This window comes from Rattus norvegicus, chromosome 1 (assembly GCF_021556685.1).
Source record: "Rattus norvegicus strain SHRSP/BbbUtx chromosome 1, alternate assembly SHRSP_T2T, whole genome shotgun sequence".
Taxonomy (NCBI): domain Eukaryota; kingdom Metazoa; phylum Chordata; class Mammalia; order Rodentia; family Muridae; genus Rattus; species Rattus norvegicus.
The window spans coordinates 105,297,761-105,312,752 of NC_141534.1; the positions used below are offsets into that span (position 1 = coordinate 105,297,761).

Below are 14,992 nucleotides of genomic sequence, written 5' to 3' on the forward strand. Positions count from 1 at the left end.
CTCTTACATGGGCATCTTCGTGCATGCACACTCACACACACACACACACACACACACACACACACACACACACACACACCCATTTGAAAATATAGAAGAATATATAAGAAAGTCTGTTGCATATTCCTGTCATCCCAGGCTTTGGAAGCTGGAAGCAGGAAGCTTAGGAGTTCAAGGTCGTCTTAAGCCACCTAGCAAGTTCTAGGCTAGCCTGGGGTACTTGTGACCCTTTCTGTTTTCGTCAGTGTTGTTCTATCCCTGTAAAGAGACACCATGACTACGGCCATTCTTATAAAGGCAAATATTTTGGGGATTGGTTTACAGGTTCAGAGGTTCAGTCCATTACCATCATTGCAGGAAACATGGTGGTAGAAAGGCAGATATGGTGCTAGAGAAAAGCTGAGAGTTCTATATCTGGAAGAGAGGGTGACACTGGACCTGGCTTGAGCTTCTGAAACCTCAAAGCCCTCCCTCAGTGACAAACTTCCTCCAACAAGGGCACACCTCCAATAATACCACTCCCCATGAAGCCCATTTTCATTCAAATCACCGCACTGTCTCAAAGAATAACCAAACCAAGAAGCATAGATTAGTCAACAGTGATAGATATGATATGTATAGCACAAATGCAGGTTCAGTCCAGTTTTCACATGCAAGTGAAAAATTGAAAAAATGTTAACTATTACCAGTGTTTCCTCTTTATGTTTCGTTCTTCTTTTTGCTTTGGTTCTAAGGTACTTTTCCCTCACAAAGTACATACACTGTTTTTAAAAACCAGGGAAAGGAAACCAAGTTAAGACACATTTGGCAGCTCCCCAGCATCCACAGCGCCCCTGTCTGCACCTTTCTCTGAGCTGCGCTCAGTCATGCTTCCCAAAAAGCAAGGCAGAGTGGAGCAGCGTCTCTGACAAGTTGTCTGCCTATCATCTTTTCTCTGTCATCTATCTGTCCATCTGTCTTATATCCACCACTTACCTTGTATATTTTATCTATACTGTAAGTCTGTCTATCTCATTTCTATGTCTCTATTTTCTATTATCTATCTATAATATCTACTAACCTTTCCCTGTCTGTCTGTCTATCCAACTATCATCCATCTAGTTTGGGTTTAAATGTATATTTTCTACAGAGGCCCATATATTTGGACACTTGGTACTCAGCTGGTCACAGTATTTTCTAAAGCCGTGGAATCTTTCGGACATGTGACCCAATTTATAGAAGTACGTGTCTGGGGCGTGCTTAGAAGATGATATCTACATCTGGTTCTGGCTTGAGCCCACTGCTTCCTGATCCATCACGATGTGGAGCCTCCACTACATGTGCCCCCTTGAGCACCACCATATTCCCTTCCTCACCATGATGGACTGAAACCATGAACAAGAATAAACCTTTCCATCCTTCATGTTTCTGTCCGCGTCCTATCCACAAAACCAAGAAAGGTAACCGATACATACAACGTTACACAGTAAAGGGATTGTTTGGGGGGAGAGAGAGAGGAGACTGGCAACTACAGGAGAAGGGGATGAGCATGGCCAAAATAGGTGATACACTTGAAAGAAAACACAGCAAACCATCACTGTGTAAACAATACATGCCAATTTTTAAGTAAAATCTAAAAAAAAAAAAAAAAAATCTTAGTACCGGAGAGATGGCTTAGTGGTTAAGAGCACTGGATACTCTTGCAGATGACTGGGTTCGGTTCCTAGCACCCACGTGGCCACTCACAACCCTCTGTAACTCCAATTCCAGAGTAGCTGATGACCTCCCCCAGCCTCTGCAGGCACGAGGCATGCATGTGGTGCACGGATGCGCATGCAGGCCAAACATCCACACACATACAATTACAAAGTCAAATGCTGGGTGGTGCTGGTGCACATCTTTAATCCCAGCACTTGGAAAGAAGAGGTAGGGGGATCTCTGTGAGTTCAAGAGCAGCTTGGTCTGCAGAGCAAGTTCAACCCAGGAAACCCTGACTTGAAATAACAAGAGAGGGTGGTGGAAAGGAAGAGAAAGAAAAAAGTCAAGCTTATGATTTCCAGGGCACAATAGCAATTGGGTGGGCAGGGTAGCACAAGGGCGTGGGCAGTAGCAGAACGCCTGTGTCATGAAAAGAACGGCCCTGAAGTCCTACACATCGCATGTCAACCTAGGCGACCCTTTTGCTTCTGCAGAGCCAGCCTCCTGTGGCCGCCATGCTCCTTCTGGCAATGTTCATGGCCATGTGGTCATTTGTGGAGCCTTATCTCTGAGTACTCTGTGGTAGAGCCCTGCTGCCCCCAGGAGTTCCTGGGCTTCATTTCATGAAAGCTGAGGGAGGCATAATGTATCTCTTCCTTTGTGGAGGAGGGGGCTGCCTCAACTGTGGAAGGCAGGGGCTCAGAGCTGTCATCTGCATGGGATTCAACCAGGGGACTCTGTAAAGAAAGGAAAGGAGAGAGTCAGCTAGAACAACAGGGGCCCCTGGAGCCCCATATCTGCTCACCCACAAACATTTTTAATTTTAAATTACGCGTCTGTGTGTAGGGGTGTATACACATATGCCGCAGTGCCTGCTGACGCCAGAAGGTGGCATCTGATTCCCTAGGGCTGAGGTTAAAGGAGGTTGTGACCCGCCCGATGTGGGTGCTGGGAACTGAACTCGGGTCTTCTGCTAGAGCAACACATTCTCTTAACCCCTGAGCCTTTCTCCAGCCTCCCACGTGCATTTTTTGTGGAAATCACTTTCATTCCTACTTTCTGAAAACATTTAATACTTAACAAGTGCCCCCTCTCCCTAGCTCCAGCGAGACAGCGTTTTCGTCTCTAGTTTATAGATAGGAAGCGGAGGTGGAAATAAGCAACTCAGCCAGACTCCCTGGGGAAGCTGGTGCACAGCTGCCATGCTAGACTCAAGGGGCAGAGGCAGAGGCAGGAGACTCACGACAGATCCAAGACAAGTGTGGTCTATGCATGAGGTCCAGGTCAGTCTGGGCTACCGTAACAAGCCATAAAGAGAAACCCAAATCAAAACCCCAGTCGAAAGAATAACCCAGTTCTTCTGACCCCCAACACCTCTTTGTAGTAGGGACGTGTGTGTGAGAGTCTTAGGTAGTTGCTGGGTATCCTGAGGAGGAATGGGAATGAGAGACCATGACCTCATTTATTCTGGATCTGTGTGTGGTGTGTGTACACATGTGAATGCCAAGGCAAAAAGTCTGTGTCAGGTGTCTTCCTTTATAGTGCTCCACCTTATTTCCTAAGACAGGATCTCTCGCTAACCCTGGAGCTCACCATTTTGGCCAGATCCCATTATCTCTGCCCCTCCCACCCCCACCCCGGCACTATGGTTGTAGGTCTGCACCACTGTGCCTGGTGATCCAATCTCAACTCCTCATGCTTGCAAGCACTTTACCCACAGAGCTCTCCTCGGCCCCAGCCTCGTGCACACCATTCATTAATTGAAGATGGTCCTAATAGTGTCTGTCTGAGCGCTCAGCATGGCGTCTCTGTAATCCCAGCACTTGGGAGGCTGTGAGAGGAGCACTCCTATGAGCTCGTGGCCAGTCTGGACTACATCCTGGTTACTGGCTCTGACAGGAATATACAGCAAGACACATCCCCAAACAAAACGAATGAGTCAACAGATGCCTCATTGTGATTTGTGATATTGACAGGACAGGATGGGTGACGGGTGCAGTGCCTTGATTCAGGCATGATGCCTGCCTTCCAGAAGCTTCTGGTACAGCAGAGCAAGGTAAATAGCAGCCAGACAAAGAAATTTTATCTGGTGGGAAGAAGAATGTTCCTTTAAGAAACTCCTAACCCAAACACCTAGAACCTGTAAATGTGTAAACAGGAGGGGCCTCACAGGTGGTACTGAGCTAGAAACCAGATCGGATAGAAACTACACGAACATGCACTCAAACACACATACACTTGGCTGAAGGAAGAAACGAGAGTGCTTTTAACTCATGTAACCCTAGGGGTAGCCAAGTTGAACCCTGCCTACATTTAATGTTTTGGATTTTATTTTCATGTATGTGTTTATGTGTGTGTCTGTGTGTGGGGGGATGTGAACAGGTGAGGGTAGTACCCATGTAGCCCAAAACACGGCGTTGGGTCCCATGGAGCTTGAGTAACAGGCAGATGTGAGCTTGAGTAACAGGCAGATGTGAGCTGCCTGATGTGGGTGCTGAAATTGAACTCGAGTCTCCTGCAGGAGCACTTTTAGCCTGTGAGCCACCTCTGCAGCTTTCTTGTCTATCTTTACATGTGCCCAGGACACGAACAGTAGCCTACAGGAGGGCCCAATCCTTGAACACAATGTCTATGTTATAGTAAAGTATTGAATAGCCACATTAAAACGAAGAAGAAAAAGAAAAAGAGAGGAGAGGAGAGGAGAGGAGAGGAGAGGAGAAGAGAAGAGAGGAGAGGAGAGAAGGGAAGCCATAGGCCATGCACCTCATGGCCTCAGAGCCACAGAGTGGAGGTTGTGGCCCATGGCTACTGCCCAGAATCACAGGAGAGTACTGATTCACATCCTACTGGTTCCAGTAAACAATCAAAACTCAAGCTGTCCAAGTACGGCTCCCACAGAATGGGTATTGCTTTTGTGTGATGTTAAAGCTAAAAACTCCTAAGCTGGGCTCACAAGATGGCTCAGGGGTAAAGGTGCTTGCTGCCAAGCCTAATGATCTGAGTTCAATCCCTGACGCCCGCATGGTGGAAGAAGAGAACCAGAGAACCAACTCCTGAATGTTGTCTTATGATTGCGCGCGTGCGCGCGCACGCACACACACACACACACACACACACACACACACACACACACACCACACAAAATAAATGAATATAAAAGCATAATAAAACTTTAAAAAGAAAACTCGCAAATCTAAAAATGCATAACTGGAAACATTGTGTTCCTGGAGTGTTTCTACCCGAACCCTCAACCCTTGTCAAACAGTCAGTAAAACAATACAGTCAGTGTTGGAGAGATGGCTCAGAAGTTAAGGTAACATACTGTTCTGCCACAGGACCAGGGCTCAATTCCCAATGCCCACATTACCTGTAGCTTCAGGGGATCCAGCTCCCTCTTTTGTCCTCCATGGGTACTGCACTCAAGTGTGTGAATTCACTTAAGTAATGTAATTAAACAATGTGTGCTGCTCCTCTTCTGCCCCATACTGGTTCCTGCAGTCTCTTCACCCTCAGTGACTGGCACCTCTCTCCTCCTATCTGCTCAAGGCAAACCTCTGAGCCAGCTTCCAACCTCTTCCCCTCATCATCCTTCATCCCCTGTCACTCAAGCCCCACCCTCAGCCCATATGTCTTCTCTTCATCTCGGCTTCATGAGCGATCTATCAGCCAGTTCAGATTTCCACCCCATCATCTCGAGAATCCTTCCTAACGCCTCTGCCTCTGTCCTCCCCTTGCTAAAGTGTTTCCTGCCTGTTGCATCCAGAGGCATCCACAGAGGTACGGTAAGACTGTTTTTTCCTATGGAAGTTACAGTTAGCTTGTTCCTCATAGTGGTCTGTTTGCTCAGAAATGATTTACACACTCAACTTCTTCAAAATCACTTCCTGTGCTGGCCCATGCCTCCCCTGTCTCTTCACACAGCCCTCATGGCTGCTCTTCCACTCACTGACTGCTGCCTCCCCTTCCTGAGAGGACTACTAAACCTAGAGCATGGATCAGATAGATAGATAGATAGATAGATAGATAGATAGATAGATAGATAGATAGATAGATAGACAGACAGACAAACAGATAGACAGACAAACTAACTACACAGCCTATTTTGCAGGCACTTCCTAGTTTCGATACATTTCCCCACAAAAATGTCTCTATCTTTTATTTGTCATTATTGTTTGTTAGAGTGGTTTGATAACCACCTCTCTCTAAAATATAAAACATAACAGAGTCCAAGGTTTTCTACGGTTCCTCAGAGATGGGTCCCTGGCGCCTGGTCTTTGTTAGCACTTAATATTTCACAAATGGCTGAGAGGATGGGACCCAGAGCCCTGGCTCAGTGGTAAAGTGCTTGCTGTGTAAGCATGAGGGCTGGTGTTCGGATCCCCAGAAATGATGTGAATGCCAGCTGGATGTGGTGGCCCACCCATAATTCTGCTCTCGAAGGCAGAGGTAGGGGATCCCCACAGCAAGCTGGCTAGTGAGAATGGCCGTATCAGTGATCTCCGGGCTTGATTAAGTGGCCTTGCCTCAGTGAACAAGGTGGAAGGGCCAATGAGGATGATTCTGATCGTCAATCTCAAGCCTCCTCTTACATGGGCATCTTCGTGCATGCACACTCACACACACACACACACACACACACACACACACACACACACACACACACTGCCTTGGCAGGAGCCAAAAGGCAGAGAGGGTCCTGCTGCTTGGTGTCCTACAGAGGAAGATGACATAAGAACGTGAACTTGAGATGAAGAAAAGGAGAAAAATAATGAGTCCTTCTCCCCGCCAAGCTGTAGAGCAAGCAGTGTGGACACTATCTACAGTCATGGAGCTGGGAAATGGACTAGAGAGGTCCTTTTGCAGGACACCCAACTTGGTAGGGTGTCCAGGTGTCTACCTTGATTACTCCAGGTAGAGGGGGAGCAGACATTATCTATCCATCCATCCATCCATCCATCTATCTATCTATCTACCTACCTACCTACCTCTATCTATCCATCCATCCATCCATCTACCTACCTACCTCTATCTATCTATCTATCTATCTATCTATCTATCTATCTATCTATCTATCTATCTATCTACCTACCCACCCACCCAGGTTCCATCTCAGGGAAAGGACCCTGGGCTTGAACAGGCACACAGATCACTCACCTGAGACACTGAGACCTTGAGGGCATTTGGATGCGGAGCTACCACAGCTGTCCTGGCTGGTTTCCTCCTGCAGGATCTTACTCTGGGTGTGAGGATGCCAAGGAATCTCTCAGTATGGGCAAGTAGGGGGTGCAGTTGACTCCCCCCACCCTCTGCTTGCACTTAAGTCTGTGGAGGGTAGTCAAGGTGGCCAGTGCCCCTGTCACAGAGGCTCTTGTGTTGAAAGGTGACTCCCACCATCTGGGACAGGGGAGCCTGAGGGTTGCAACACTCCGGAATTCTACACATTCACCATATGCCTAGAGCACAGCTTCCCTTGACTTCAGGCTCCCTACCCTCCTAGGTCTCTCCCCCAGGCCTGGACTCAGGGTCAGGTACCAGGCTTGTCCCTCACCACCCAGGGTTCTCCTGCTCCACCAAGGCTGGGCTGATACTCACGCCAGGAGAATGATGCAGAAAGACAGGAAAAGGAGGGCTGTGACACCTGAATCCATAAGGGTCCCCATCATCATTTCAGATAAAGTTGCACTTCCTGCAGATAGAGAATGCTAAGAAACCTCTCCTCCTTCACCAGCCCCACACAGGGAGCTGAACTTTCCACTTTTCTCAGCCCTAGCTCAGATATCAGAACAGGGACCTGAGTGGAAGGGACAAGTGGGAGCACAAGAGAAGGCAGAGGGGTCACTAAAAAGCTGGGCAGCCGTTGACTTTGCTTTAGTTTCGTATCCTTTTCAACATAGAATTACTTTGCATTTTAAAACTCGGTCGTCAGATGTACCTCAGCATGTATTAGGGCCTGGGTTCCAACCCCAGATTCACAACAGGCAAAGGAATACTTTGCCCCAGCCAGATGTAGTAAAGGATGCTTGCTTTTCCAGCTACCTCTGAAGCAAAATGGGGAGGCTCTCAAATTCAAGGGGTTTTCTGGGCTATAAACTGAGTTCAGTGTCTGCCTGGCGAACTTGGTGAGAGTCTGTCTCACAGTTGAAATAAAAACAAGAGCCGGGGATATAGGTCAACTGTTAAATGCCTGTCTAGAGTCCCCAAGTGACACGGATGGGACACAGGCCACCACACACGGCTGACTACTGACTTGTTTTCACATTTGTTTTTATACTGTTTTGCTTTGGTTCGGTTTTCTCTCGGATTTCATGTCCTTTCCTCCTGGCCTGCGGAAGTAAGGACCTTGGACTCAAAGCTCAGCCATCTAAGTCCCAGCCCCTCTCCTCAGTTCAGGATTTGCTGCTTCTTGACGTAACTCCCCTCCCTGACCCATACCCTCCTCACAGCGGGAGTAAGAGAGTGAGGCTCTGGATAGCCAGAACATTATAGGCCTCACAGCTCCGTAAGACTTGGAACTAAGGTCCACCCTCACCCCACCACCCCATCTTCCAGCCCCCTCCCCCCGTGAAGGTAAGAGGGCTAATAGGAACACTGCCAGGATGATTAGGTGTTAACCTCCCTCTGCCTGCCTGCCTCTGGCCCACAAGCCACTCACTCTGTGGAGACAGGTTCAGGGAAATGTATTGGGAGCCTAGGGCGTGCTGAGCTTGGCAGGTATACACTCCTTCGTGCTTAAGATGCATTGGAAACAGCTCCAGGAGTCCGGGTTTAGACAACTTTGGTGGACACAGAGTCAGGTTACCCCAGGACCAGCTTAGGTTTGCCGGGGGATAGCTGTCGGCGCTACAGATGAGACGGAGTGACTGGCCCTCAGAGATTTGAAGAGATGAGCCGTTCTTCAGGATTGTGGATACTGTAGAGAAAGAAACAGAGTCAGTGAGACGTGATTAAGAAGAGGTACACTAGAATCCAGAGAGGGCACTGGCACACTGATAAGGAGCAAAGGATAGGAAAACATGGGCTTTCGCTTATCACCACAGCAAGAACCCAAACGTCTCATTTCAGTGTGAACTATTTGACTATAAGATTCAGAATTAGAGAGAACGTGAGATCTAGGTATACACTTGGAGTTGATGAGAGAGAGTCAGACAGAGATGGGGGAACAGAAGGAGAGAGAGGAGAGAGAAGGGAAGGTTGAGGATTGAAGGCAGTGTCTCGTATAGCTCAGACTGGCTTCAAACTCACAAATAGCAAGAACGACCTTAAACTTCTAGTCCTCCTGCCTCCACCTCCCAAGTGCAGGTATGAACTACTGGGCCCAGCTTATGTGGTCCTGGGGATGAACCCAGGGCTTTGAGCCTGCTGGCAAGTAGTCTATCAGTTGGGCCACAGGGGTTTATCACTCAAAGACACACACTGTTGTCACTAGTCACTGCGGGCGGCACAGGGAACTCCACGGTTTTGCTGCCCATTGGTATGAGAAACCCAGAGAATTAGATCCATCAGTTCTGGGTACTGTGGTCATGGAGACCAAAGCTAATCTCGGCTACTGACATCTGGTTCCTTCCAGATCCGTAGGTGGACAAGCCTGGGCTCACAGCCTGTGTGGACAGAACACTGGTCACTTATGACTGGACACTGAGCTTCTGAAAATAAAGCACTATATATGTACTGAGTGCCTAACTGTAGCTGTGCCTCCTTACATAAGAACTCAGAGCACAGCTATGGGGGGTTGGGGAGGATGCAGGCAGATCCTGGATGGTGTGGCTCTGTTGTGTGCGTGTCACCCTGTACCTACGGTGGTCATGGGGCATTGCAGATCTGTAAGAGTGAGAGGTTGATGCTGACCAGTGCAAACTCCTAGGAGTTTCGGAAGAGTTGATCCAGTGGTTCTCCAATAAGGAGCCTCTGTCTCCAGGATGAGTCCAGTGTGAGGATGAATAAAGTGGTCAGAGCTGAAGAAATACTATATCTCCCATCCATGATGGCACCTACCTGAGTCAGCTCCTTGATAGACGGTCACAGTCAGATTCTTTGGAGCATCTAAGAGAGAATGACACAGGGAACTCATCAACTACTCTCTGTCTCCAGCAGTAGCCTAGGTGGTTATGGCAGGGAGCCATCATCCTGACAAAGCCCCCTTATCAGGATTTTAGGACCCTAGTGTCCCCACCCTGGGGACAACTTTGCGTTAGAAAAACAAGCATCCCAGCCCAGCCTCACATGACACGTTGAGACGAATGGTCATTCTTGTGGTCACATCAGTTCCAGGAAGGGTCACCTGACAAGTGAGGTTGGTGCCATGGTCCTGGGGCTGGGGGATGATTGTTAGCACTGAGGAACCAGTGGTGTTAGTGCTCAAGGGTGACACAGAGGTACCATTCCAGGAGAAGACAGGGGGTGCCCTCTTCTCACAGTCCCAAGGCACAGAGCAGGTCAGGTTGCTGGGATGACCAGCTTCAAGTGTCTCCGGGAGAATACGGAGGGTGTTAGTGAGAGCTAGAGAGGAGAGGGGAGAAATGGATCATCAGGAGGGTGAGGTACAGCTTCAGAGGAAGCCCTGGCTCTGATCCACTCCTCCCCTGAGCCCTGGTGCTCAGACCTAGCTGCTGTCAGGACAGAATCCTAACCCAGCCCTGCCCTGAGGCACGCATGACCTCAACCGCCACCCCCCTCCCCACGGCGTCTTTGCAGACTATGTCTGACCTGTCACATCCAGAGTCATCATGTTCCAAAGATAATTATACTTTGTTTTTCCTCTCTCCAGGCGAAAGAAGTATGTCCCTGCATCCTTCTTTTTGATCTCTCTGATGTTCAGGGAGCAGTCGTTCTTTTGCTGGTCTCCAGGCAGGAAGAATCGATGCTGGGTCCTTTCCTGTGCTGGCCTTTTTGGGTTATTTGTGGCCACGGGGGCATCAATGTCTGTGTTGGCTTTTTTCCGGAACCAGTATCCATAAACTGGGGATGAGTCAGTCTGCCAGAACTTGGGATAGGAGAAGTTGCAGGGCACAAGGACACACAGGCCCTCCTGTACCACCACCTTCCTTTCCACATTCAGGGTGTAGCCCTTCAAGGCAACGGCTCCACCCTCCACTCCCTTTATCCCCCAGAGTAGCAGCAGCAACAGCAGCATGTCCAGCTGAAAATGTCTCTCCAGGCTCTGCTTTGAGGAACTAAGAGATGCAAGGCTTGGAGGAAGCCCCAGCGGAAGCAGCGGTGAGGGCCAGGATAGTGGCTGCCCCAGGAGGAGGAGCTTCAGACCCAGGCACTGTGAGGACCTTTGGTCCTTGAATACCAACCACCTACCACCCAGATCTGCTCCTGAGACCAAAGACGGACTCTCCCACACTCACCAGTTCAGGGCCTGACCCCCTCTTCACTTTCTCTGTATTAACCTTAGCCTTTGAGTGACATTTTTTGTTGACCAGTGAAAATGCATTCCTCCATCCAGAAGCCCCAGAGCTTCCCCTGAGGCTGAAGATATTGGCGGGGTTGGGGTGGGAGTAGGGCATAGTGAAGAAGAGGGACTGGAAGGTACAGGCTGGGAAGCATCCCTCCTTCCTTTAGCAGCTTGTCCTGGGCGCATGCTCTCTGAACAGTAACTTGTGTCTTGTTCCCAAAGCTCCACTGTCTACCGAGGAGATGGATCTCAGGCCCCTGGAACGTCTCACAGCCAGAGGCTCAGTAAAGGTAGCACAGATTGAATTGCTAGTTGCTAGAGAGGGGTGTGAAAAGTCATAATTGTATTGCGCAGTGTGTAAAGATGGACCTTGTATTGTTCAAATGCTGGTTGCAAAACATTGCTGCCCAAATTATTCCCTGATTGGTCAATAAAGAAGCGGATCAGCCAATGACTGAACAGTGGAGAAAATAGGCCTGGACTTCCTTCCAGTCAGGGATAGGGAGACAGAGAGAGGAAGTGGGGATTCACTATGGGGAGCGTCCAGAGGAAAGATCTGGAGCCCAGAGAGCCAGACCAGAACTAAAATGCAAGTATCACTGGGATTTTTGACTAGGACGTAACCAGATTAATTTAGAGGATTAAAACGGAGTAATACTGCTCAACTTTTCTGCCCTTAAAGCTTGTTAAATCAATATAGCAGTCCAGTCTCAATTATTTAGGAGCTAGCGGGATTAAAAGGAAAACCGCAACAAACACTTTATATATTGCCACTAACAGGTGGAAACTAATATTCTTCCTATTAGAACCCATCAAGGGAACCGAACACGTACCTAGCTTGGTAAGTGTTCGTTTCACACGCACGGAGCTTTAGTATCCATTTCCTGCACCACATAAATTGTGTGTGGTAGCAGTGTCTGCAAACTCAGCACTTAAGAATAGGAGACAAGAGGGTCGGAAGCCCAAGGTCAATTTTGGCTGGCTACCGTAGTGAGTCTCAGCCCAGCCTTGCCTTGGCAACAGTAGACCCAGGCTCAAAACATACGAACCAACCAACCAACCAAACAAACAAACAAACAAACAAAAAAACACCACCACCAACAACAAAAACCACAGCACAAGCCAAGATACAGCAAGGTTACAAAGGGGAGTCTCACTCACGGTAGATCAGGCAATATGGAGGCTAAAATGTTGTACTGAGACTTGGTAGAGAGAAGATGGTCAAATGGAAATCCAGTGTAGCTGATGAAGCAAGAGAGGAGATATTTTAAGGAGATGCTTGTGCCTTCTATTTACTATCTTATATTTTGGGACAAAGGGCCCCAAAGAATTAAAATTTCCACAGGAATACCATGCTGGGGTAAGGGAAATGCTAAAGTCTAGATCATACCCACAGGTTGAACTCACCACCCAGGAAGAATCCAAACAGTTTTGACAAAACTCACAGGAACACCTTGTGGGCCAAACAGGGATGTGTCAAAGATGCGTGGTATCATACCTTGACAAGGACTCTTATTCGTACATACCTCTTGCTCTGTAATTAACCTAAACTTCTTATCAGGACCTTGATATAGGCTTGAGGGTCACTGAAACTTCTTATTTGTTTCTGTTCCTGTATATCCAAATTACATCAATTCTCTTCTCTTTTTCTTATGTCTTTAGTTGGTGTATGGGAAGGTCAAACTCTTTATTTGTTTCTGTTCCCAGCATATCCAAATTACACCAAAGCTCTTCTCTTTTTCTTATTCTTTAGTTGGTGTGTGGAAGGTCAGTGTGACCAAGCCTGTCTATTACGGCTCCTAGTGCTCAAGCATTAACCTAGAAAACTACAACAACAGAGATTTTTAAAAGAGGTAAAAACCCCCTTCCTTGTGCAAGGATAGGTTTCTCGCTGGAGTTGGAATTCAGGGTCACCCACATTAGGCAGATGCTCTAATCCTGAGCTATGTCCCCAGCCCCTCACTGGGGGATTCTAGGCAGGAGCTCTACCACTGAGCCACGCCCCCAGCCCCTCATTGGAGGATTCTAGGCAGGGGCTCTACCACTAAGCCACGCCCCCTGCCCCTCACTGGGGGATTCTAGGCAGGGGCTCTAATCCTGAGCCGCACTGTCAGCCCCTCATTGGGAGACTCTAGGAAGGGGTTCTCCTACTGAGTCATGCCCCTTGCCTCTCCCTGTTATTCAGTCAGGCTCTCTACTGTTGAGTCAAGGCCACAGCTCACCAAAACATAATTCTTCCTCGCTGTTGTCTCTTACTCTTGCCTAACTCCAGAGGACCACTTGTCTATTCAGGGTCCTCCCCAAGGGATGAGCAGAAGGCATAAAGTGAGAAACCCCAACCTCCCCTCAGGAATGGTCAGTGGTGGGAGCTAGGAGGAAGTGGAGATAATCCCGAGAAGTCAAGTCTCTTTTGATTTATGAAACATTTGGGATAGGGAGAAATATATAACCCATCAGAAAAGTGACCCAGAGATATACCACAAGAGAAATGCCTCCAAGAAAATTCCCATTGTAAGCCCTCTAGGGTCATCCACGTATGACCTTCCTTATTTTTACATTTGTTCCTTGTGAGGTCTCGTCTTGGTTGTTAACAGAACCACATCTGGAATTAGTCAAAACCCAAGTGACTGGGCACACATGCCCTTAGTTAAATAACCTGAAGTGGGAAGACCCACTTTTAATCTGAATCGTCTAAGGTGAGAAAATACACGTTTAATACAGAGCTTTCAATATGGGAAGAGCTGTCTTTAACCTGTGACACACCTTCTTCTGCATTAGAACCCACGTCTTTGATATTCCAGCATATACTGAGGACCAGCTGAGACCTTGAGCCTCAATGACTGAATTCTTGTCCCTTCTATTGGTAGTCATTCATTGCTGAAGTAGCTGAACCACAATCTGTATATCATTCTAATATATCCCATATGTGTATGATATATATACATATATATGTATGGTATATATCATATTCATTCTATAAATATCCTGTTCCTTGAGAGAACCCTGATTAATACATATGGGCTTAAGCATGTCTGCCCACCACCCTCAACTAACAATCTGTCTCTCTTTCTCTCTCTCTAACACCACTTTCTGAATTTTCAACTGATAGCCAACCTTTACTTCATCTTTGCCCAAAGACTTTTTCTCCTAGTTACCAAAAATTGCAGCAATTCAGTGGTCAGAAGGGCGGGGCCATTGTCTGTTTGGTTCCCTCTTGTCCTCAGTTTGTAGAGAAAGGAGAGGAAGAAAAGACTGTGAGACTCTGCATCTAAGAGAGGAACTTAGGACACATAGCCTGTAAGAATTGAGATTTATAGTGTCTCTTCCTCATTTTCAGAAGACATCGAGTTCCAGGTGGAAGTGCTAGGTCCCTACAAAACACAAATGTTTAGATCCTTATCCCTAGGGACAAGGGGTGATAACAGGTGGGTCCTTGTGGGTGGAGGGAATGTGTGTGTGTGGGGGGGAATGCACTTACCTGTGCACTTGTATGCACACATAAATTCCCAAATTCTACGTTGGATATAGTTCTCTGTCACTCTTCACCTCACTTTTTGAGCAGGTTCTATGATGATCAATTTGACAAAATCTAAGATCACTTGGGAGATGGGCCTCTCCTCCTGCCTGTGGGGGCTTCTGTTGATTCGATGAATTGAGGTGGGAAGATACCCACTCTGTGGCTGGAACCATTCCCTGGGTTGGGATCCTGGATTGTATGTAAAGGAGAAAGAAAAGGAGCTGAGCACTGCCATTCATTGCTCTCCACTTCCTGATTGTGGATGCTTTGGGTACCTACTGCCCTGACTTCTCTACCACAGTAGACTGCACTTTGAACTTAGATAATAAATAAATATTTCTCCTATAAGTTGCTTTTGTTGGGGGCATCAACAAGAACAAACAAACAAACACCTAAGACCG

General features: G+C 47.7%; 1 protein-coding gene across 1 annotated transcript; it reads right to left on the reverse strand.

Moving 5' to 3' along the window:
- Positions 1-291: 291 nt before the first annotated feature.
- Siglece (sialic acid binding Ig-like lectin E) lies at positions 292-10,874 on the reverse strand. The gene is made up of 7 exons (NM_001432134.1): positions 10,381-10,874; positions 9,898-10,173; positions 9,670-9,717; positions 8,330-8,587; positions 7,270-7,363; positions 6,832-6,913; positions 292-2,414 (listed from the first exon to the last, which is right to left on the reverse strand). The coding sequence occupies exons 1-7, from the start codon at positions 10,805-10,807 to the stop codon at positions 2,226-2,228; spliced, it is 1,374 nt and encodes a 457-aa protein (NP_001419063.1). The 5' UTR covers positions 10,808-10,874; the 3' UTR covers positions 292-2,225.
- Between the last annotated feature and the right edge of the window lie 4,118 nt (positions 10,875-14,992).